This window comes from Telmatherina bonti, assembly GCF_933228915.1.
Source record: "Telmatherina bonti genome assembly, chromosome: 20".
NCBI classification, from domain to species: Eukaryota; Metazoa; Chordata; class Actinopteri; order Atheriniformes; family Telmatherinidae; genus Telmatherina; species Telmatherina bonti.
In genome coordinates, this window is record NC_136618.1 from 30,079,137 (window position 1) to 30,104,936 (window position 25,800).

At 45.6% G+C, this 25,800-nt stretch overlaps 1 protein-coding gene across 2 annotated transcripts in view; it reads right to left on the minus strand.

The window, feature by feature from the left end:
• Positions 1 to 19,306: 19,306 nt before the first annotated feature.
• Positions 19,307 to 25,800, minus strand: part of znf438 (zinc finger protein 438) — a 64,728-nt gene continuing 58,234 nt past the window's right edge. For both annotated transcript variants that reach the window (XM_079259897.1, XM_079259898.1), the window contains exons 3-4: positions 21,587 to 23,327; positions 19,307 to 21,499 (exon numbers count right to left, since the gene is read on the minus strand). In XM_079259897.1, coding sequence (XP_079116023.1) covers positions 20,905 to 21,499; positions 21,587 to 23,295 — 2,304 coding nt within the window. In that variant the 5' untranslated portion in view covers positions 23,296 to 23,327 and the 3' untranslated portion in view covers positions 19,307 to 20,904. The remainder of the gene's footprint in view (positions 21,500 to 21,586; positions 23,328 to 25,800) is intronic.

Genomic DNA, 25,800 nt, shown 5'->3' on the forward strand with positions numbered 1-25,800 from the left:
GTTATAATCTAATTACTGTTGGAAATAAACAATAAACTAAGCTAAACTAAACTAAACTAAGAAACAACAGTGTGTTCAGTCAGAGGCTTCTTCACCTCTGCTGCAACAAAGAGCAGTACATGATGTCATCCTGTTCACAGCTTTAACTCCACACTAACATCTCTCGTAGTCACCACATCACAACGTCACTTTTTGGATTGACAACAGAACTATATCCCTCTAAATAAAGTATTAATTGAAACATAAATGTCATTTAATTAATTTAATTAATAAAGTTTCTCTCAGTTTAGCTGTTTGTCAGCATTCTGTTAGTGGTTTCATTCACAATGATGACAAACCAGGAAAGTATTCACAAATCTGCATGTAAGCCTCACATGGAGCTGAAAAGGCCTTCAGTTTTAGGTCTGATGTCTGTTGGCCCGACCGCGGACACAAACAGTTATATTCAGTATTTCTAAACTGGTTCCGGTTGTTCTCTCAGTTTTAATCTCAAGCTCACGCCTTCCCTCACTGAAGCTGCACGAACACCTGAGTTTAAAAGTAAATGCGTGTACATGTCATACATGACAGTGCTGGCACCGCCATTCATTACCAAATCACCCAGTAACTTTGGCTGGTGTTCATTTGGAACAGCGACCACTAACTTCGGTCTTTGGACCGGTTTCCTGCAGGTTTTAGATGTTTCCCTGCTGCAGCACATCTGATTCAAATGAATGGGTCATTTATCTGACTTGTGCAGAACTCGACAGCAGATTTTGGAGACTGATTAGATCTGGTGTGTTGCAGCAGGGAAACATTCAATACCTGCAGAAAACCAGCCCTACAGGACCGTAGTCGTACTGTATGCAACACATGTACCTGCTGATATTTACAAATCCCACAGGTGTTTCCTTTACTTTGACTCCAAAAGTATTCTAAATACACCCTGAAGTTGCAACAATATCCTCATATCGCTGCCCAAAAATATGCAAAGGTCTCAAAGTAAAAACGTGCACATTTAACCACAATCATCTCTCAGTGCTGGAAGCTCCAGCCTAAACCTTCCTGAGTCTTCTGACAGTAGAGTCAGGCCTCCAGACTGGAGGTCAGGAAGTACCTGCAGCGTTTACTTCCTGGAAATCTTTGGTTCAATGCTTGTGGGAAGCCACTGAAGTATGTCGGGTTGTCCCAGCTTCAGATTGAACAATGCTGGGAGAAATGCTGAAACTAAAGGAGAATAAGAAGGACCGTCTCTCCGCCTCCTCCACAGCTGCTGCTCTGACTGTAACTTCAGCTTAAAGGACATAAAACAGCATCAGTTCATCAAATGTGCAGCCAACATGCTGTGAGTTGCACCTCAGACCATATCGCGTGTCGCTTTAACGACACCTCTGTTGGCGGGGCATTTCATGGTCACTTGAACATACACGGCGTGCAGGATTTAGCACCTAATTCTGTCACTTCCTGCGCTGCTCAGGTGAAACAAGTTGAGCTCTTGGTGTGGAGGAGAATTCCTCCTTTGTCTCCCCCGTGTCTGAGCCTCACAGAGGGCAGGTGTGCCGGCCGCCCCCCACCCATCCCTCCCCAGCACACACACGAGCTGCTCAGGCTCAAGTTGCCCTGAAATGGGAGACCGGTAAAAGATCCATCAGCAGGGAAATCACGAGGTAATGACACACTTAACTCCCTGGTGTGTTTTCATGTGTGTGTGCTGGCACATTCGTGTGTGCACCCCCCCCCCCCCCCCCCCCCCCCCCCCTTCCTCCTCGCCTCCATCCACTTCCCAACTTTTGCTTCGCCTCATTTGCTCCACGGTGAAGGGGCTGATTAAATATTTAAAGTATGGAGTACTTTCCCTTGGCATCAGGTGTAAGTCACTCCTGTAATCTCAGCTCGCCTGCTGCACGCTGCAGTAATTACAGTGGAGTTAAGAGACTGAGGTGGAGGGAGGGTCTCTGACAGGCCAGGCTTTGTTGTTTATGCAGGATGCAGGTTTACAGGGTTGCTGCATCGACAACACCTTCTTCTCAGGCTGTAAGATGGAGTAACGGTCGAATGTTGGGCCTGCAGCTGATTCACTTCAATAGATCTGAGCTGATGGTGAATCTGATGCAGCAACACGTCTGTAAAAAGTTGTTCCAGGATGATGTTTAGCATCGTTAGCATCGTTAGCATCGTTAGTATCTCCTCTCCTTCTAACATCTGGAAACATCTGGAAAGTGAGAAACCAGCTGCTGGAGTTTCAGGAGAGGAATGTCGTCCCGTTCTGGTCTGATGCAGGATTCCAGCTGCTCTACTGGACCTTGTTGCTGGATTTCTGCTTCCATGATGCTCCAGATGTTTGGTACTGGTGAAACTGGACTGCAGCAGACCAGTTCTCCTGTTCCACCATCAGGATGTGGTCCAGCATGGTGGAACCTGCAAGGTCTTCCCTGAAAGAGACGTTGTCTGGATGGGAGCAGATGTTTCAGCATTGATGGAGCTTCCCAGATATGGAAGCTGCCCACGCCATCGGCACTAATGCAACCCCATCCCATCAGAGATGCAGGCTGATAACAAGCTGGATGCTCCCTCTCCTCTTTAGTCTGCAGGACACGCCGTCCATGCTGTCCACAAACTATTCCACATCTTCATCCAGGTTTCCACTCAGGACATTTTAAATGAGCTTTGGTCCAGAGAAGACGGCGTGTTTCTGAGTCCTCTTCACATATGATGGAGCTTTAACCTGCAGGTGTGGATTTCAGCCTGAACTGTGTTTACAGTGATGAAATTATCCAGGTATGTAATTAATCTGGATGGCAATCATTTTGAAACACTGTGAGAAATCTTGGAGTCATTATTGACCAGGACTTGTCTTTTAGCACACATTTAAAACAGGTTTCTAGAACCGCCTTCTTCCACCTGCATAATATTGCAAAAATTAGGGGCATCTTGTCTCAGAAAGATGCAGAAAAATTAGTCCATGCCTTTATTACTTCCAGGCTGGATTACTGCAATTCCTTATTCATGGGTTGTCCCAAATATGCCCTGAAAAGTCTCCAGCTGATCCAAAATGCTGCAGCAAGGGTTCTGATGAGGACTAGCAGGAGAGATCATATTTCACCAGTTTTAGCCTCTCTACACTGGCTCCCTGTTAAATCCAGGATAACATTTAAAATTCTTCTCCTCAAATATAAAGCTCTTCATGACCAAGCTCCATTGTACATAAAAGATCTTATAGTTCCATATATTCCAAATGGAGCACTTGGCTCTCAGACTGCAGGTTTACTGGTGGTTCCCAGAGTCTCAAAGAGTACTATGGGAGGAAGGGCCTTTAGCTATCAGGCTCCTCTCTTATGGAACCAGCTCCCACCGTGGGTTCGGGAGGCAGACTCCCTCCACACCTTTAAGATGGAGCTGAAAACCTTCCTTTTTCATGATTCTTATAGTTAGGATATGAGCATCTCCTGAGTTGGAGTCTGCATGTACGGGACCCAACTGTCCAGGTTCTGCTCATTGCTCTTATAGTTATGGGTAGTCTAGCCATCCATTACTTATGTAGCAATGGGGATGTTACCTGATGCACTGAGATGTACCTCGCTCTATTTCTCTAATGTATTAATGTATAAATATATGCCATTATTGCCGTCTCTAACTTATTTCTCCTTTTTTCCGCAGGTCTTCCTGAATAAGTGCAGTTGTACATGTTGATCTGTCTTTCCTGTCGTCTCCACCCCAACCAGTCGAGGCAGATGGCTGCCCTCCCTGAGCCGGGTTCTGCTGGAGGTTTTCTTCCTGTTAAAGGGGAGTTTTTTATTTCCCACTGTCGCCGCGTGCAGCTCAGGATGGGGGATTGGATCGAAGTCATGACTCGATGCAATCAGTTGATTTCTATTAGCTAGACTATTTATATATTGGCTTGAAATTATGTGTCTGTAAAACAGTTTGAGACAACATTGTTGTCAGGTGATGCTGTACAAAAAAAGATTGAAATTGAAATTGAAAACTGAATTGATTTGTGGAAGTTTCCTGGGTCCATGCAGTGGTTTCCAGGAGAAAATCGTGTCTGATTTGCAGTGCTGCCTGAAGACCCCAAGACCACCCAGTTTGACCTTCAACTCTGTCCCATGCACACAGAGATTCCTCCCTATTTTCTGAATAGTGTGATTCTATCACACACTGTAGGGATTTTTCAGTCACAGTTTTACATTGAAGCACATTTTTCCGAAAATGTTCCACATATTTTGCTCTTAGTTTGTCTCAGATTGATAAATTTCTGTCCATCTTCCTATAGGAGAGACTCTGCCACTCTGAAATGCTCCTTTTCCATCTTTTTCCAGATGTGTTGCACAATGAGTCACAATGAGCTCATATTTTCCATGAAATGATAAAACCTCTCAGCTTCATCATCTAACATGTTGTTCATGTCCTATTGGAAATTAAATGTAACACTGGTTAGTATACATGAGCTAAGGTGATGGTTATGTACTTTCTATTCAGGCCAATATCAGAAGATCTAGTTTTGGATCTGCAAATTCAGGTTGATGAGATTTGCAAATCGTTGCGGTCAATTTATATTAACATTTTTTATCCTAACTTTTTATAATTGGGGCTTTAAAGGATGTTTATCATTGGGAAACAAACTAAAAGACAATCTAAAGAATAAAAAAAAACCAAAATAAATGTCAGAGTGAGAAGCTCTGCAGCTGCTGAGCATCACTTTCAGTAAACTTCAACTCTTTGCCGTGAATCCTCGCGGACAGGTTCTTTTAATCTGTGGAAACAATGTACCTCCAAGCACGCATCACAGCCCTGAGAGCCTTAAACAGAAGAACAATAGATGGCAGTGTTCGGCACCTCCAAACGTCTGAGCCTAAGCCGTGCTGAACAGACTATTCAGCAGCTGGGAGAAAGTCACAGTGGGCGGCTGGTTGAACATCAAAGCATGCGCTCACAAAGATACAGAGAAGAGGATATATGCTAAATGTCTGCTTTGTATAAGGAGTGAATTGTGACTTTAATCCAGTTAGGTGCGTACCTCCTCCAAAAAAAAAGGATCTCCTGAATGTGAGATGAGTAATAAAGCAAAAGGAGCCACATCCATGCTTTACATTAATCCCACACACTCTCATTTTTGTCACTAATCTGACAGATTTACACCCTTTTATTACCTGAATACACCGCCCTCCACATATTTCAGGGAATCCTGTTTGAGAAGGTTTAAGTTGTAGGAGCGTTTCTTCATGCTTCCTGAGACCACGTTATCTCACACAGCAGCTGAATAGACTCAGTGGAAAAAGGTGAAACACGACCTCAAAAGAGCGTAGAGGCTGTTTAACTTTTTAGGTCAGTGCAGTCCCAAACAAACTTTCATGGATACGGTTATTATTCCACCAGGAGCTGAAATGCAGGCCCCGTAATTACAGCGTCTTTCAGAGGAGCTAATGCGGGGAGTTCAGGAAAGATGACAGTAATAACCTGCAGATGCATGAGGAGGAGCAGAATAAAGGAGCCTGACAAGCTGTGGTTTCTCATGTTGTGTCCACAAACCTTTACTACATCAATGATCCTGTTTCCATGACACAGTGCGGGTCGTCCCCGTCCGCTCCTCGTCTTCTGCACACTGATTTGTTCATCTGCTCTGCTGCCAACCATGTATATGAGCTTTTTTGGCCGGTGATGCACTCAAACAAACACACACCCTCCCCGTTTCCACAGCAGGGAAAGTGTGGAGTTGTGTAATGATCGGTGAGGGTTTGCGGGCCCTCGTCATGCTGAGCTGTGAAATGTGTGGTCACACATGGAAACGCCTGACGAGCTGATTCCCGTCTGCTGCAGATTGATGAACTGATTTGAAGAGAACGAATCTGCAGAGCGGAGACCGTTCACTGATGTGGGAGTTTGACCCGACTCCTTCCAGCGGGAACAACCAAGAAGCCTCCCTTCATTGTTTTAGTTTCACTTCTCTATCTCCGCGGCCTCCGAGCTGCTTTCTCGCATGTGCTTCGAGAAGAAAATCTCCCTGGTTGTAGGGAGTGGGCGGAGGTGAGTGTTGCTGAAACGGCTGTGTGAGAGATGCTTGTTTTCCCTCCGGTCTCCGGGGGATTCCCCTCTCATCTCTCTGCTGTAAACCAGCATCACCGCACTGCTGATGGACGTCTCTGTTTGGCAGGTGCTCATACATTTGGCGCCTACTGTTGCCCACAGCGAAGAGGCTGTCAGGGCAGGATGCCTTCCAAGAGTGCAGGGGAACATTATATTTCATATTATCTCAGAACAATAGGTCATTTCCTGCTCACTGCAGGCCACAGAGGCTGATCACCGGCTGCCAAGCTCCAGGAAGGGAGCACTGAGTGCAGGAGAGCTTGGCGTCTGAAGGAGGGAGTGTTCGAAGTTGATGAAATGTTAGCTTGCTGTTTCCAGAGTAGGTGAAAGCTGAACCACTCTGCCAAAGTGAGCAAGAACAGCGTCTTTCAGCTGTTAAGACATTCATTGTTTCCAGAGGATGAACCCTCGTGAGATGATTGATCTTCTGACTTGTCCTTTAGGAAGTAATTCAGAAATTGTTTCAGTCCTTTAGCAAAGTGAGAATATATGCACTGACTTCAGTTTTTCTTTATCAGGCTTGAAGAAAAGTTGTTGCATATTTAAGAATCCCCTCTGAGACCTCCAACACGCCTGACTTTTTACATGTTAACACGTCTTACTTGCTCCACAGACTGTCCCTGAGATTCATTACTTCGCTCTCTGCAGCGTCTCTGGCCGTGGAGCTGCAACACCCACATGTTGCATCATGTCTCAGCAGGTCGACGCTGATGTCTGACATGCTACAGATGCTCTCGGAGCGCGCTGCTTGTAGGTTGATCTGAAAAAGGTCTGCTGCATGACATTTAGAAATAAGCTGTGAAATTCATGTGAAAACTTCCAGAAAACCTCTCTAACAGGAAAGTTAGGTCACATTTGCATATCGCACTCATCACCGATCAATATTCATTCCTTGTGTTTTGCCCTTACATTCATGAACTTACACTCTGATATAGTCACCGCGCTGTGCTGCAGGTTTAATCACAGCTACAGTTGTGTTTTCGGTTATTTTGTTGCTGCTGTTGGGATTCACATATCGGTCTTATTGTAGGTGCAGCCAAAGGCTGTCAGCTTTGTTTTCTTACAGAAGCTACAGAGTTACTCATTCTAGTCCTAAGAGGGTTAAAATCCACCAGGTTTCCCATGTCACCCTGCTCCAACACACTTGACTTAAATGAATGAGTCATTGTGCTGAGCTGTTAGGTCCATTTGATTTGATTCAGATGTGTTGAAGCGGGAATACCTTGACAACCTGCTGGATTGCGGTTCTGATGGGATGGGAATAAGTAACCCCTCTGGTATAGTTGAATGGCTGTTACCGCTGCTGTTGCTTTCTGTCTTTGCGTCCCTCACCCTCTCCTGTCCTCTGCCCTTTCCCCCTTCCTTTGTTTGCTCTGAAACATGAAGTTCAGCAATAGTTAAAATGAAAAACAGGACCCAAGCGTGAAGAGGGCCTTTAAAGATCCCATATTATACATTTTTCCAACTATTTACATTGGGTTTGACAGGTCCAACAACGTTGTTATTAAAGTGTACTTCCCCAAATTCAGCCTTGGTTCTTAATTTCAGCCAGTCTAAAAGTGTCTGCATAGACTACTGAAAACAGGCTGTTTCTGTGTGTCAACCTTTAAATGTGTCCTTTAATGGAATAATGACCTGTTCAGGGTGTACCATGCCTCTTGCCCGATGACTGCTGGGATTGGCTCCAGCTCCCTGTGACCCGTAATTTGATTTATGAACCAACAAATCAACAAACCAACAAACTTCTAAATCCATGCCCACTTCACATCCCCCCTTGGGAAGAGGATGCCGCCTTTCGCTGGTAAATGTGGTTATTTTAGAGGGCAGGCTCAGCTAGCCAGGGGCTAGTCAATGGAAGGACAGGGTGAGGACAGATCTAATCTGTGCTAGCATCCTAGCGTGCTAGATTAGTAAATAATGCCTGATTAATTTATCATGCTAGCATCACAACTTTGTGCATGTTAGCATGCTGATGTTAGCATTAAGCAGCCTCACTCTGTCCTCAACCTGGAAGGACAGGGTGAGGACAGATCTAATCTGTGCTAGCATCCTAGCGTGCTAGATTAGTAAATAATGCCTGATTAATTTATCATGCTAGCATCACAACTTTGTGCATGTTAGCATGCCGATGTTAGCATTAAGCAGCCTCACTCTGTCCTCAACCTGGAAGGACAGGGTGAGGACAGATCTAATCTGTGCTAGCATCCTAGTGTGCTAGATTAGTAAATAATGCCTGATTAATTTATCATGCTAGCATCACAACTTTGTGCATGTTAGCATGCTGATGTTAGCATTAAGCAGCCTCACTCTGTCCTCAACCTGGAAGGACAGGGTGAGGACAGATCTAATCTGTGCTAGCATCCTAGCGTGCTAGATTAGTAAATAATGCCTGATTAATTTATCATGCTAGCATCACAACTTTGTGCATGTTAGCATGCTGATGTTAGCATTAAGCAGCCTCACTCTGTCCTCAACCTGGAAGGACAGGGTGAGGACAGATCTAATCTGTGCTAGCATCCTAGCGTGCTAGATTAGTAAATAATGCCTGATTAATTTATCATGCTAGCATCACAACTTTGTGGATGTCAGCATGCTGATGTTAGCATTAAGCAGCCTCACTCTGTCCTAACCCTGGAAGGATTGGAAGATGTTAACCTACTGTAGTCACTGTTGGAACCACATTGGTAAATCTCACAGATTTCAACACACTGTTATTACATGAAAAACAAGCAGGAGGCCAGTTAGGGTCACTGGCTCACCGTCAACCAGATCCATCCAAGCATCGAGCTCAGGCGCCAAATGCTCTGGAAATACTTTCACTCTGAGAGCTCATTCTTCCCTTCTCACCACTTTCTTCATGGTTGCGTAACCGCTCTTGTGTTGTATTATTGAAACGTTTGGCTCTGATTAGTGCAGCAGATGAAACGGCTAAATGCTAATGTGTGATTTCCCAGGAGGCCGCCAGGCTTCATGGGCTGCAGGTGTTTGCAGAGGAGGAGGAGGGTTTTAAAGCGCATCAATGCCAATTACAGACTGCATTGTTTGTGTTTTATGTTACCCATCAGGGCAGGTAAACACTCCGGCTTTGCCTCTTAAGGACTTGTGAAACGCCTGCAGATGCCAGTAGCCCTCCTCCTCCTCCACCTTGCCCATGAGGTGTGTGAGCTATTAAAATCAGTCAGGCATTAAATATGAGAAATATATGGAGCACCATAACATCTCCTTGGCACTGCTTTTCCCAATAACATGGTATTGATTATGGTGATGGACGAAAGCCCTCCCACATATCAGCCTCAGGTCACGGATCTCTTGTTCCCATCTCAGTTTGATACTATTCTGCTTTGAATTGAAGCTGAAATATGTTTTAATGAAGGTTTCCAGCTCTATGATGTCCACTGAGCTGTCGTGAGGATCATGCATCCAGGGCCCAAGGTGAGCATCTAGCTCCTACTGTCCCACATCACTCTGTCATTACTCCACCCTTCTGGGACGGACACTTCTTTTTTCATGCAGTGCAGAGAGCAAGCTGTACAGCCGAGCCTTCCGGCTCCCCTTCTCCTTTCCTTCATTTAATTTTTTCCTACAGTACATCGCCACAGATTTATCACCTTGCACCGTTTTGCTCCCGAAAGCGCTGAAAAAGCAGGGGAATTATTCCTGTGTCCTGACAGGGGGGGCCCTTAGGGTGGTGTGGGGGTTGTTTTGAAGAAAGCCAGGAAGGAAGGAGGGAGAGTGGATGCTTCAGACGGGCCTGAAAAATGTGACTCATGTAAACGCTGGCGAGGAGAAAAAGGGGGATGAGGATAATTGATTCTGACGACCTGAGTCGGATGGCGGTCTTCCCCAAGGGGGAGACGGTGAGTGGATCCCAGCCAGAGTCGCTGTCACGAGAGGAGGGACGGGTATGAGGATGAGGGCTGGGGTGGAGGTGGGGGTGAAGACACCTCCATGCATTCTCCTACAGTTACAGTGCGATCCAGCTCCTTCTCCACGCTTCATGCTTTGGACAAAAACACATTAAATTAGCCAACCTGCTTTAATCCGCCAATCTCTAGTCAACACCATCAAACATTACATATGTATGAGCTAATTAACCCGTCAAATCAGGGGTGGAAATTCCTCCATTTGTCTCTTCTTGTCTTAATAGCAGGTGGGGAGAACTGGGACAATGGGTGGATGATGGGCCTCTTGAATCAAAATCTCCCTTTTTCGCTATTCTCTCAGTTTTATGCAGAACAGCCTTCTTCCTCTTATTGGTCCACCCCCCCCCCCCCCCCCCCCCCAGGCTCCTTGGAGCCAGACTAAATAAATTAATTACAGATTCAGATGCCTGCTTACTTGCTAACCTTGTTAGCTTTTGTGCTACAGCAAACAGAAACCTCCTTGTTTGAGTGTGTGTGTGTCAGGAATGTTTGTATTGATATCTCTGTATGTGTGTGTGTGTGTGTTTGTCCTCCAGCAGGCCTGATTCATTTAACCTTCTGTGTAAGAATGCTCTGTAAATGTAGGTTACTGCTCAGGCAGACGTAATTCCCTGAAGGCAAAGAGCAGCATAAGCATCCGGTTATTTCACCACATCCCCTGGAGCTGGGACGACTACAGAAAGATGCTCTCTGTCTCGTTTGACTTCTGTTGGACACACACACACACACACACGCAGGCGTAGATGCTGATGTGAGGGTGAAGAATGAGGACATGAGGTGGTTAAAAGGCCCATCATGAGAAAATGAAGCTTCCTCTTCTCTCTGTATTTGGAGGTTTTAAGTTATATTAGAGGAAAGGAGTGGAACAGATGGCAGGGAACACTGGGAGCTCTTGACCATCTGGACCAAAAGGCAGCGAGCAGCTTCCCCAGAGCGGACTTCCCAGTGAAGCATCATGGAAAACGAGGTTTTACCCGGAGCAATGTCACCAACAAACAGTCCATCAGCTCCGTGTGAGGATGAGGTGTGCCGGATTAGGCCTGAGTGACCGGACTGATCTGAGTTAGTCACAGAAACGCATGACATCTTCCATCTCTCCAAATCTCTGAGGTCTTACTGAAAGGGTAGGTGTTTCTCTGAGCTGTCCAGGGTTCAGATTAAACGGCTTTGGAGGGAAAACATTTTTTAGTCTTGCACCGTCTCTTCTCATGTCACACACGCACGGATAAAAACAGGCCGATACTGCTGTATGCAGCAGATCCTGCACATTCAGAAACGTCTCATACCCACCAAATGAAATTTTAAAGCCAAAGTGTGTGAGAATTACTCTCATCTATCTCACTGAACATAAAACATCAGAGTAGAGACGCCTCACCGTTCAGGCATGTTATTACCATTACCGAAGCTGCGGAGAGTCACAACTGTCCAACATCTTGCATTGGTTGGAGTGTCCCATCAGGTGACGAGTTACAGAACGACACATTATTCTGTTTCGTTATTGATAAGTTACCAGTAGAGGTTTCAATTCCTGGTCCAGAAAGTAAAAGTCTTGTCCGGCAGCTGTTCCGACCAGTCACCAAACCAGACAAATTTAATGAGCAGAGTTTATTTGCCAGGTAAATGAGCCTGTTAGTGAAAACACCTGTTCTATATGTACAGGTAGATCCAAAAACATGGCAGGACTTCTACTTTCTCAAAATGCTGCTGGCTGTGTGGAGGTGATGTAGTGAGCATCCCTCTTGACTGAGGCAAAGAGAATGGATGCTCCTCTATTTCAATGGAAAATGGAAAGTTGAATGATCCACAGTCGTTTTTGCTTTTTCTTCCTTCTACCTATAAGATTTAAAGCAGGAGAACAATCAGGATGGTCCAAGATAGTGACATTACTCCATTACTCTCCTGGAAAAAGTCCGAAGTGACGTAGATATTGTGCACGGCAGCTTTGTCCTGTTGAAAGACCGAATCATTCCCACACAGACGAAGCGCCTCAGTCAAGAGGGATGCTCACTGCATCACCTCCACATAGCCAGCAGGAGTTTCTGAACAACCAGAAATTCCATTGTTCCATCAAAGGCACCCCAGGTCATGATGGAGCCTCCTCCACTGAGTCGTGTAAAGAACATCTGCAGTGGGATCTGCTTGTCATGCCAATAACACCATCAGGACCAACCAGCTTAAACTGGTTCATTCATTCATTTTCTGAACCGCTTATTCCAATTCAGGGTCGCGGGGAAGCTGGAGCCTATCCCAGCTGGCTTTGGGCGAAAGGCAGGGTACACCCCGGACAGCTCGCCAGTCCATCGCAGGGTGCTTAAACTGGTTCTCATCAAAAAATAAAACTTTACTCCACCTTCCAGTGTTCCATGTTTGCAAAATCCATATGACCGATCGGTCATGTGGTCTTGGGATGTCGCCTCAAAGGTGTTCTTGTTCTTAAAGCCCTTCTCATGCAGATGCCACCTTACTGTTACTGGTCAGCACCAGTAAGAGCCTTAATCCTGGTTGAAGATGTGTCTCCATCAACAGTCTTTGGATTCTCCTCGATCCACCAGTCTGAGGTTCGAATACTTTTGTTCAGGAGTCGAAAGGGACGATGGCGTGAAAATGGAACAACGCAGCAGATACAAGTGTAGCTACACATTTTCTGTCTTATCATACACAGAAAAGAATAAATCAATTGAATAAAACAGCTGAAAAACAATTGACTAGTGGGTGTTGCTCTACTGTTTGGTAGAAAGACTTATAAATTTTATGAATAATTGTGGAAATAAACCTGTCTGAGCATCTCTACCAACTGGTTTACATACGAAACTCCTCCAAGTAACTGTTTGTTATCCCAGTCCTGCTTGAAATGTTGACCATTTCATTACTGTTACGTTATCATTAACATTTTTACTCCTTTTTTTGTAAAATTAATCACAAAGTCAAATGAAGCAGCTGTTTGTTGTTTGGAGTTTTCCCCGTTTATCGCTGTCCTCTTCCATTTTGGAGTTTCATGTCATTTTTATCAACGTGTTCTTACAGAAAAAGTTCAGTAAAGGCTGGAAAGTTATTTTAAAGCCAATCTACTAAGCTTTGGCAAAATGTCCTCACTGAGTTGCCCCTAACGACTGCTAATTCAGCATCCATCTTGCATCCTGTCTCTCCTCTGGGATCTATCCAGCCGGTAAAAGTCAGATGTTGACGTTTATCTCTTTCTTTTACTTGCTGCCTCAGATGATCTCCCTTTCAGTGTTTTTGAGGAATCAGCCATGGTGTGCATTCAAAAACAGCCAGTGTGTTGACATCCAGTTGCGTGTGACACAAAGCAAAGTGGTGAAAATTGAAATACTGCTCGTGTGACTCAAAGTAACGTAAAGCAAAAAGCTGCTGTAAAGTGATGCAACTTCCCTGAAAAGAGTTGTGAAATGCAGTTTCTCAACTTTGTGATGTTGCAGAGCAACGACGGCTCCATCAGAAACAGTTTCAAGGTCAGAAAAGTGGAAATGTGCTGTTTTAACTAAAAAAAAACGTGTAAATTATCGGCCAGCTCACAGCAAACAAACAACGCTGCTTAAGCAACGGTTCCTGTAGCGAGTCAGTCTAATTAAAACACAATAGATGAGTTTTAGTGTAGAAACACATTTGCATCTTTATCAAACTCATAAAGTACATCAGTGTTTAATAGGATTGAGGAGAGTTACATTTGTTAATCTACACAAAGTCGTTTTCGGCCAAAAAGGCAAGGACTGAAAAACGGTTTTTATTAAAGTTCTCCACAGTAGTAAACTCGCTATTGACCCAATCAGCGATACACTGCAAATGAGTGGTATCAGTGGCTCCAAAAATCTGGTAATTCGAGTGCAAAGCAGAAGTGTGTTTGGGAAATTTAATAAGAAATTAATAAAAACAACACCAGGAAATGAAAGCAAAGAACGATCAGATATGGAAAAAAAATCCGATATAATCTAAAGGTGGAGTTTTTTTCTCCCTTCATGTCCCAGATGAGTTTTTTCAGGCTTCCCGCGTAATTCAAAGCTTGGAGTTGTCCAACTTTCTGTTTGCACTTTGTGTAAAAGGAGCAGATGAAGCTTGGGCAGGTGGTGAAGCCCTCCTCTCTCTCTCTGCTGCAAATCAAAAGCATCTTTTTGATTTGGCTCAACTGGTTCCTCGTGCAAGCTGGAGGTTGTTGGATCTGGGCTGGAGGTGCAAGAGGACGGTGGGACATGAAAACACAAACACATCAAGTCTGCGTGTGAAAGTTTGGCTCTTTGACATGGAAACCTGAGCAGCATCCAGCCCTGAGATTTGCTTGAGATCTTCTTGAGGTGTCTTCTTCCCTTCTCTATTTAGAGCCACAGCCCGGCTACCGATCGATGCCTGTCTCCAACCGCTCGCCATCAATTATTCACCTGATCAGCACTGCTGCTCATTAGATGACTAATCTGGGAGGGTGGGCAGAGACTGGGCGCTTTGAAACCCGAGAGCAAGCGGCAGCAGGGAAGGAAAGGGCGGATCACAAACTGCAGATCCAGAGAGAGAGAAAGAAAGTTACAGGGAGATGTGGGGCTACCGATTTGTACATGTAAGTCCTGACATCCAAGAAAGTTGATAAATGTTTGATGAAACCAGAGAATTACTTTGATGAATGCACACAAGTATCAGCCTCACAGAGCCTGTGCTGACTGAGGCGTCACAGATGTTAGTGTATTAAGACAGAGTGGCAGCAGAGCGTGCAGGAGTCAGGAAGCAGCAGCGCTGCTTGCTTTGACCAAAATCCTGCAGGCTGCACTCACGTTACACCACCTAAGTTGTTCACAGGAACATCTGTGGTCAGCGTGGGTCACATTTTACTGTCCCATAAATCTCCCCTGGCATTCTCCCTGCGATGCCAGCTTTGTTATTCCAAGTGTCCCTGCATGTTGTTCTCTTGTTTCCATCCCAGCAGGTCAAATGAGAGAGAGGCTGAGCAGGTAAAGTCGGAGCTTCGACGCTTCTGGCTGAGCTCAAAGAGCCACAGGAAGAAAAGAAGGAGATAAAGAAAGAGAGCAGCCCCCAGATCTCCTCCTCTCCCACTGATCATGTAGGAGCGAGGTGTGCTGAGGGGGGGGTAGCTTTGATCTCCGGTGTCCCCCTGAGAACCACGCTGAGGTGGGAGTGCTACACGTTAGCTCTGATTAAAAGGAAATATGCATCACGGTGTAGCGCTTCCCTTTTTATCTGCACCTTGGATGTGCTGCGATGGCGACATGAGATCACGGGGCCTGATTTGTTCGGCTGTGGCAGATTTATCTGAGAGACACCTGAATGTTGAGTCTGAGGGAGAGGAGGGGCCAACCGGGACTGTTTTGTGTTGTTTGTCTGAGCGGCAGCAGGGAGGCCTCCACAGCTGCCCTTTGACCTTTGATACGGGGTCATGTGGCTCCAGATCAATTAGAAACAAGGACGTGCATTCCTGAGCGGTGTGGCGATCCGGGCTGGGCCTGCAGAACACACACTTTCCCCCTTCTGACAGCGTACGCGGCGTTTGTCTCAGCTGGGTGAGGATATGAGGAGCTTCTTTTAAAAATCTGTTGTGTCTGAACATGACAGCAACACCTCTATGTGACCTCTCAGCAGCTCTCTCCAGTCCGTCGTCTGTTTTTAAGCCACTTTGTTTCATTAAAACCATGAAAATCAAACTAGTTTTCCTCCAATATGTAGGTTGTGCCATCAGAGCAGACAGATGGAGGGTCTGTTCAGAGAGGAGGAGCACAGAGGTAAGCATATGTAGGCTCCTTAAAGGCCTTTGGCTAACCCACTTTACTTTGACCCTCTGTCTGCGCACACACACACACACACACACACACACACACACACACACACACACACACATAAAATATCACCTGATGCAGCTCTCTGAGCCTCTTCTGATGAGCTCTGTTCCTCTTTGATAGAGCTGGAAAGATCAGTGATTTTACAGAGGTTTCATCATACTGCTGAGATGTGTAGGAGCTGAGCTACTTGCTGCAAACAGACAGAAACAGCTCTCACTGCAGATGGATGCTCGTTTTAGATTCTTATTTTTAAGGCTACAAGAATCATCTCAGACTACCAAGACAAGCTTTTATCTAAAACTTTAAAGTACATATAGGACAGGCTGAAATCATGCAGAATAAATACTAAAGAAAATGCAGAAAAACAAAGTAGTGCCCATTAAAAGACATACAAACTAATACACCAAGGCTGTGTCGACAGCAGCTTTTCAGCTAACTGGCTTCTGGTTGTTTAACTTATACAGTCGACACAAAACTTAACATTAACTGTGTTAAAAGTGCATCAGTAGTTGACATCTTTGTCATAAACACCAGACTGGGACTTTACCACCTGGGGACAAAAAGCAGCAACCTCATTGTAAGCTACGTCAAGCCTCTGCAATAACATCTTCCTGCAGTTTGGCCACAGTTTAGCAGAATAAAACAGTGTGACATGGGTCTGAACAGAGGGCACTTCACTGAAAACCTCCTTATCAGCACGTTGCCTTGGGCATTAGTTTTACAGCGCTGTCGATGGATGTCTTCGTCATCCCTCCAGTCATCTTCACACACCCGATCAGAACAACACAGGAAAAGTTGACTTCCTGTCCCCAGCACATCTAAATATGATTATTTGGCTTTTCTTTGCATTATATTTTGTATTATATTCTATGTTATACTCAGAGCAAACCTTCAATATGTGTCATAGTCCAGCACTATATGGACTGAGCAAGACCAGGTCATCTGTATACATAAGATGGCTGACAACACCGTCGACAAGACATCCAGTCTTTGTCCTGTTTAACTGATAAAATAATTATATACCATTTTAACCATATGAACATTAAAGGAGTATTCTCTCCAGTACTTTAGATAAAATACTGGATAATGCAGTAGGCCAATAACTGTCTAAACTAGTGAGGCTTCCAGCCTGGTCCTTCAGTGCAAGCAGTAATATTACATACAGAATAGTTAGGCAGAACCAACCAACCAGCCAACTAACTAGCCAACCATCCAACCAACCAGCCAAAACAGCCAGTGAACCAACCAACCAACTAGCCAGCCAGCCAGCCAAACCCGCCAGTCAACCAGTAAACCAGTAAACCAACCAACCAACTAGTCAACCATCCAACCAACCAGCCAACCAGTCAACCAACCAACCACCCAACCAACCAACCAGCCAGCCAGTTAGCCAACCAGTCAACCAACCAACCAGCCAGCCAGTTAGCCAACCAGTCAACCAACCAACCAACCAACAAACAAACCAACCAGCCACCCAATCAACCAACCCACTAACCAGCCAACCAAACAACCAGCCAGCCAACCAACTAACCAACCAACCAACCAACCATCCATCCATCCATCCATCCTTGAGAGAGGCAGGTACATCCCACACAGGTAAACTAGCTCATTTTTCCCTTTAATAAAACCATCCGTTGGTGGATCAATCACCCTCACAATGAGATATACCTTGTAAGGACCATGTGCTTCTGTGGAATGGGCAACATAAGTAAACATGTGGCTGGTGTCCCCCTAAATGTGCCAAAACCTCCTGCAATATTCTTCTTTTGATATCCTCTCTATATTTGCATTTTACATTGTCCCACTGTAAGAAGGCGACTTTTTATCATATCTCGCTGTCAGGCAGATTTCTTGTTTTGTGGAGGAGCCATATGCAGCCGCAGCAACCTGGTACTTCCTCTTGATACTGGTCGACCAGTCTGGTCACAGTTAGCTGAGGGATAACATACCATTCCTCAACCAGATGTTGTTGAAGGTCAACCAGTGTGGTTGTGTTGGTCAATCTGGAACAAACACCAAGCTGATCCCACAAGTATGGAGCTGGGTTGAGGTCTGGACTCTGAGCAGGTCATTTAATCCTCTTTTCTACCAGATTCTGGAGATGATCCTGGTTCTGTGGGGGATTCAGTGGTGGACATATGGGACCACCACTGGGTCCAGCATCTCAATCCGTCGTACCCGTCCATCAGTCAGGTGCCAGTCATACATCTGTGACTCACCTGGCAGAACATGAGTCTCAGAAGAAGAATGGAAACCAGTAAGAGAAAACTGGAGGGGAAATATTGCCATACGGTACAGTACATGTTTTGGAGTGTTTCTTATATGTTTAGTTGCTTTGCTCGTTCCACATAAGCCTGATCCTAATAAATTATCCCTTTTTAAAGGTCACTAATTAGGCTTTCCAACTATGTGGAATACATAAGCAACTGGTATTATTAAAGGGGAGAAATAATGGACTAAACACATTTTTTTACTTTGTAAAGTAAAAATAATTTTTCGATTATTTATATATCATTATTGTTATAGTTTTTATTATTTTATTATATAATTATTTTATATTTTTAATTATTATTTTCATTATTGAGTTTAACACCTTTTTCTTCTTAATTAAAATTTCTAAACAAACTAACAGGATTTAACCTGCAAACACAGTGATAAAAACAAGATTTATTATAGCAACATTACAGATAAAACATTAGTACCTGCAGAAGTAACCCTACATTCTAGTCATCTCATTTCACGTGATTTCTCCACTCGACTGCTCGGTCTGTGAGTCGCTACATCCTACCAGAGACGCAGAAAAGATTTATTCACGACAATGAAACTTCCTCCCTTCATAACGTCGTCTTATCCTTGTTTGGTTGCAGATTTAGAGATGTTTGGATAAAGTGGAAATTTACTATTCCAATCCAATGCACTTTATTTATAAAGCACATTTTTAAATTAAAATTAAAGTCGAATGTCACAAAATAAAAATAAAATGAAATGTTAAAATAATAAAAACAGATAAAACAAGAAAAAATAAATACCCAATAAAATAATTAAAAGGAAAAATAAATTTACTTTGCATTCAAGATTAAGAGTAGGATTAACTGGTACGCCTTCTTCAGACATCATGGATCAGAAAAGTCCCTTCTGCAAAGGACGTCCTCCTAAAAGTCCCCCTGCGGGTGAATTTCAGGACTCGAGACGTCCTTCGGGGTATTTTCCTGTAAATGATTTGCAGGTCACATGCAGGACAGAAACAAGAAGAGCTTCTTTACTTCTGACCTCAGTCTGAAGTCACATGAACAAACAGGAAACGGCGGCGGACCAGGTGGTCGTTTCTATGATGCTTTAGTTTCTGGGCTTTTAAATGAGTGGTGAAGCTCATGTGTTTTCTGGTGTCTGCTCATCACATCGTCTTCTAACACAATCAGGTCTTCAGGCTTTTACACTCTGACCTGCCTCGTCCAGATATCAGACTTCACTAAAGAATAAAAAGCTCGGACTTGTCAGGGAGAGAGGAGATGGAAACACACAAACCACGAGCTCAACAAAGTGTTACTTTATTCTCACATCAGGAATTTCATAAACAGTCACAAGCACAAACATTTTCAGCCTTTTTTTTTTTTTTCCTGGGACACAGTCAACATACCGAGTCGAACACATGATGCGACTTGCAGTCAGTGTTTCAACTGTCCGACCTGGGCCGACAGTCTGTCAGCTGAGGAAAGAAGGGGCTGAACTCTGCCGCCTCCTGGGTTGCGTTGCGGGCCTGAGAAGAAAAGGACAAATTTCACCGATGAACGCTGAAGCGTGGCGTCTGGGAGGACGGCGAAGCGTCAGGGCTTCGGCCTCCGTCACACATCTGTCAGCTCCACATGGCTTCTGCTGCAACATCTGCATCTCCAACAACAAAGCAGCGGTTTCACTAGTGACTCTGTGGAAATATATATTCATATATCTATCTTTTGTTCTCAATATATCTATATAATCTATATCTATAGAATAAGTCTATATAGCATATATGTACTTTTGGTGTTTTTTTTTTCTTTTTAACATTCAGGTACATTCACTGGACCCTGTGGTTTTTTTTTTTTTCTTCATATGAAAGATCAACACATACAAATGTTAACAGAGCTACATGCCATGTTCGGCGGTCATGGCCGAGAAACTGAAGCAAACTAAAGTGACAGCGCTGGTTCTGGACCAATCACAGGCATAAATATTCACCTCATCTACACATAAAATATCATATTTTTCTGGACTTGACAACAGTTCAGATGAAGTCTTTGCTGCACAAAGATCCACAGGTGGGAACATGTAGTCTGAAGAGACCTGCGGCATCACAGACTACATGAAGGCATTATGAGGAGCGAGGGGACCCTGCTGATGATAAACCACAGTAAACATGGACAGATTGGTTTCTCTCTTTTTAAAGAAGGCCACGAGGACGTCACCTGGCCGCTGGCGGGGAAAGCCTTCCCTCATGGGTCCATGTTGAAGACCGTCATTAATCAAAGCGAGCCGAGCCCCCGTCATCAATAAGAAATGTAGTTTCCAACACATGAACATTAAAGGACTCAGCTTCTATTATTTTTAATAATCTGAGGCCAGTAATGGATGAATTGTCAGTGAGACGGCTCGGTCCAGCCATGCAGGTGTGTGTTGCACCAATCCAACCAGTGCACGACGTGTCCCAGTTTCAGTTTGCTTCCTCTATAACTAATGGAGGCGATGCAAACTGAAAGCTCTGACCCATTTAACCCAGATGTGTGAATGGATCAAGCCTTGATAAAGCATATAGAACCAAATCATCTGCATGGCTGGACGGATGAAAGGATGATGAGCCTTGTTAGGTTATAAATTAGCCACAATAACATTTAAATAAGTAGAAAATAAATCAGAATCTACTTTCTGACAGCATATTAAATAGAAACCTCCGACTCTTACGTCACAACAGTGCAATCAAACCAACATGAAGGTGATACTGTTTAGAAAACAGTCAGAGGATCTCCTCAGAGTCAGACGATCTTCATGTTTCACCTGGTGAAGGATGAAGATGGTGCTGAACAATGTAAGAGAAGCTCTGAATCCCTGTGCTGCTGCCTGAAGAGCTGCTCTTTCCAGGACTGGTCTGGTTAAAGTGGGCTTGGAGCTGGAGTGTCCAGATCCCCGTCCAGATCCCCGTCTTCCTCCTGACCGGAGTAGGAGCTCAGGGCGTCCCACAGCAGGCTGGGCTGCTCACAGTGGTGGTGACTCCTCCAGTGCTCCATCACCAGCTCCTTACTGTCCAGCACCTCGCTGCAGAGCACACAGTGGAAAGCCGCCCCCGCTGCTAACAAGCCCCCTCCTCTGCTGCTTCCTGGCGAGGGCGGCCTGCTCCCGCCGCCGTCCACGCCTCTGCCGCAGTGCTGGGACATGATGTGCCTCTTCAGCTTGGAGAAGGAGAAGAACTCCTCGTCGCAGCTGCCGCACTTCACCAGGTTGCGCTTTTCGTTTAGTTGTCGCCAGTAGTGGGCGGCGTGCTTCACCAGCTCGTTCTCGGCCTCTCGGCCGCCCTGACGGAGGTGGTCGTCGTGGGAATGGATGTGCACCTCCTCCCCGTGAACGTACAGCAGGTGCATCTTCATGTCAGCAAAGGTAGGAGTGATAGCCTGGCAGCGGCCGCATTTAATCTGCAGCTCAACGGGATCTTCGTGATCCTGCTCGTCGGACGGCTCCGGAGAGGCGCGCCTGAGGAGGAAAAGCCGGGACAAACGAGATGGTTAGGAAAGGTGTCAATCAATCAATCAATCAATCAGTATCTTCATGGGATCTCACCCTTCTGCAGGGATGTCAACTTCATGATGGCTGACCGACGGCTCCACCGTCAGCACCACCTTGTGCACCTCCCTCAGATGCCGGAAGTAGACGCCCACATAGCCGAAGGCCTTGTGGCAGAACTCGCAGCAGAGCGCTCGGCGTGGCCGGACCTCGGAGTGGTGCAGCTTCATGTGCGTGCTCAGGCTGCCTCGGTGGGCGTAGGCCTTGCGGCACAGCGGGCAGATGTAGGGCCGGCTGTTGGTGTGAGTGTTCATGTGGCTCTGCAGGTGATGCTTGAACTGGAAGCAGCGACTGCAGATGGAGCAGCGGTACAGTGGACGGCTTCCTATGAACACTCGGGGGTGGGAGCCACCTCTGAGGTGCAGAGCTACTGAGGCTGGTTGAGGGGGGCAGTCCAAGGTCTTGGTTGCGGTGGTTGTGGGGAGCTGGTGACTCAGTATGAGCTCCTGTTCTTGGCCGGTGGGCAGACTAACCAACTGAGGAACCGTCTCCATGACCAGCAGAGGTTTGGGTTGAATGCTGCGGTATTTCTTGGAAATATCGACCTCCTTTTGTTTGGAACCAGGAATCACCACTGGAGGCTTCTCCGGCAGCCTTCTTCTAAAGAAAGACAAAGACCGCTTCTTTCTAGCCTCGAAAGCCAAGATGTCTTCCATGGTCTTCCTCTTCCTGCCCCTCTTCTTGCCTGGTGGTTTCTGGAGGGTAGCAGGCATGATTGTGGTCCTGGCCTGGGGCTGCTGAACACAGTTTGGCACCTGGTTCTGACCCGCAGCTTCAGCTGTCTCCGTGTTTTTGGCTGTGGCATCTGAAGGGCTGCAGAGTCCCGACTTTGTAGAGAGGCCTTTCCTCTCTGGGGAGGAGCTGCTGAGCCTGGTGGCTGGGATCAGGGCGCTCTTCATCTTGGAGTAGGGCAGTATTGGCAGCTTTCCCTTCGGTGGGGAGGGGATGATCTGGACCGCTTTGCTGAAGATGGCTGGAGACAGGACAGTGATGCTGCTCTGAGGCTGCGCTGCAGCCACCTTGGACTGGCACAGCCGCACTGTGGTCTTACTCTCCTCTGGGGATTTGCCCGCAGAGATCGCAGTGCCAGCAGGGGGGTAGCGAAGGCCCTGAATGAGGCCAGATGCAGCGGGTCGTTCAGAACCATCCGGCGCTCGCTCTAACCGAGAGCCCGGATACAGGACAGCATTGTCCGGTAGCAAAGCGGTGACGGAGATGTCAGAGGAGGCGGGGTCGATGAGGATGACCTGTTCTGACGGTTCGTCTTTCGGCACTAAGGTTTCGTTCGTGTGCTTGGTGTCTTGAGGCTTCTTCTTCGTCCCCGTAGATGCTCCGCTCGATCCGGACTTTGTCTGCTTTGAGACAGAAACGCTGGAGGCTACTTTGACGTTTGTGGCCCCCGGCAGAGATCTGGTGTTATCGGAGCCCCCCCTGCTCCTCGCAGACTGGTACCTGGGAATGGGTAACTTGAGGTTCTTCTGCATGGACTGGGTTTGCTGCGGAGTCTGAGAGGAGACAGAAGGGGGGAGTGCCACCAGGGAGAATGTGCCATCTTGACCTGCTATTTGCATCAGTGCATAGTTCTGAGTGGGTACGAGGATGGATTTGGGGCTGGAGGCAGTGGTGGCCTCTGGAAGGGCAGGGGAGGGGGAGGGTACCACTGTTGGGGCCTTGGGGGCGATGCTCCTGAACTGAAGGCTCTTCATCTGATGGGTTGTGCTCACTTACTTGCTATGAACTGAAACACAAACACAACAAGTTTTTCTGTCAGTTACACCATCACCATACTCTGAGTCATGGGCGGAGAAATGGGTGGTGTCCCCACCGATGTCACCGATGACTTGTCCCTACCACTTCCTGTAGCACAAACAGCTAAGATCAGAGCTTTTTGTACTTTATCTGCAATGAGCCGCTATAAATCCCAACATCTAACCCATGGGTGCCCAAACTTTTTGCCTCGAAGGGCCAAACTGAAAATGATCCAGTGAGCCACGGGCCAAACACTGCAGCTTTAAGAATGAAACACAAGAAAATGCACAGTTATTTTACTATTCTTTAATACCAAATACAGTGTATGTTTTTCCTACCTGGGCAAAAAAAAAAATGTTACATAAAACATCAATATAGCAATAGGACAATAAAGCCAAAAAACAATAATTACAGCCACTAAACTGCAACCAAGTGCAACGTGTCAACAACCACAAACAGTGCATGTGGAACAAGGCAAGTTGTTGTTACTTAGTGGAAAACATGAAGTTGAGCTTTGGACATTACCAGTCTCTCCATGCTGGGTTGCACCTGGCTCACTGAAAAGGTCGCTGAGGTGAGTCAGTCAGGGTCCCTCTGAGTCTGGTCTTACTGGGGTTCATAACACTAAAAGTGTCTTTTCATCAAGCTCTGTAGTGCATTAATACAAACAATGACTTAAGGGCCAAAAGCAAAGTGCTGGCGGGCCCCACTTTGGGCACCCCTGATCTAACCCATTCATCTGATGTGACTGGGCTAAAAAGTGTTAGCAATAGCTAGTGCAGCTGAGCGGTGCTAATGGTGGTTCTGTCTTCTGTCTTTATGTCAGGACAAAGAAAAGAAAGGAAGACATCAAAAGTTATTTCACAACAACTCAGCATAAACATAAATGATTTTCTCAAGAGGTATTGAGTCATTAATAATGCTAATATTAACAATGACTCGGCATAAACTTGGTACTTAGTAGGGGTGGGAAAGTCTAATTGAAAAATCAAATATCTGGATTTTTTTGCTTCACAATTTTAAAATCGCTTTTTTTTTCTTTTTTTTTTTCCAAATAAATAAAAATACATTGTAAAATTTTTGCCATTTTTATTGTTTATATTGATCCTTTTACTTGTCTTCTTGGGCGTTATAGCAGCAGAATGATCGTCTGGCAGCTGGGTTGTTTTTTTCTCATTGAAATCAAGTAAAATGACGAGTAAAAAAAAAGTTTTTGACATTTTTTTTGTTTTTAATTTACAAAAATCTGCAATATTGAAGAATTGTGAGAATCACAATTTAAATCGAATCGGCACAAAAAATCGGAATTGGAATCAAATTGGGACAAAAGCATATCATCACAGCCCTAGGACTTAACATGCGTTACGTCATTATATGCTGTACTGACAGGTGTGTATCAGACCTTCACATCATGTTGTGCAAACCTAAAAAGACGCTTTTGTTCGGTACAGGTTTAGGGGTTAGGCTGGACTACTTTTTGTCCCTACCAAGTCCAAAACTTTCACCATTACGCCAAAAAAAACCCCACTCCCCCCCTCCTCCCAGAGTTTTTTCTGTTTATTCTTCTGCAAAACCACATCTGTGCAAGTCTGACAAGCTGTCCTGTTATCCACGCATCTCTGTTCCCAGAAAGAACACCATGACCCCCCCTCAAGCTAAGGAGAGACTAGCCCCTTTTGATTTGTGCACAGCATGCAGCCACGGTGCACGATGAGGATCTGCAGGGGGCTCCTCGTGCCCTCCCCTCACTTCCTGGACAATCAGCCAGCGGAGCGTGAAAGCTGCCCAGCGGCAGGATCTGCACCAGATGAGGATGAGGAGGGTCGCCCTCCTCATCTCCTCTCCCACTGACCAGCACCGTAGCCCGGCCGAAGGCACAGAGGACACCCCCCAACAGGCAAACGCACACATACAAAAATCTTACCTTGTTCGCTAAAAACATTTCATGGTTTTCCCAGTTGGAATGAGGCTTTTCCATTCGGACATAAAATACTGCTGGACTCGGAGGGAAGCTGCAACCTCAAAGTGAGGTTTTAAGCAAGTCTTTATTTCAATCTACCGTTCAGTTTCCCCTCCATCAATCACAAGCCACAGGTATGGTTACACCAAGGCGGAAAAAATCCCTTTATTTATATCAATACTGCAACTTTATATGAAAAAGGGAGCGGGAGATTACAGAGGACGACTTCAAAGGTCCGAAATGTAAACAGAGTCTGAGGCTGGGGTTTCACTTCATGACCCGACTCCATCTGATAAGTTCAGCCTCCGCACTGACACTCAGAGTTGGGAGGTGTTACTGAATATTCTCCAGAATGAAGCCGAAAGCCTCTAAATTCACCCTCAGCGTGGAGTTTCAGACGTTCAAAGCGGAGAAGAAAAACTGCTCAGGCGGATTGTTTAACAGCTGGAAGTGTTTCTGTGCGAAGGGATTATTTATACAGTACCCCCACCGCATTATGACT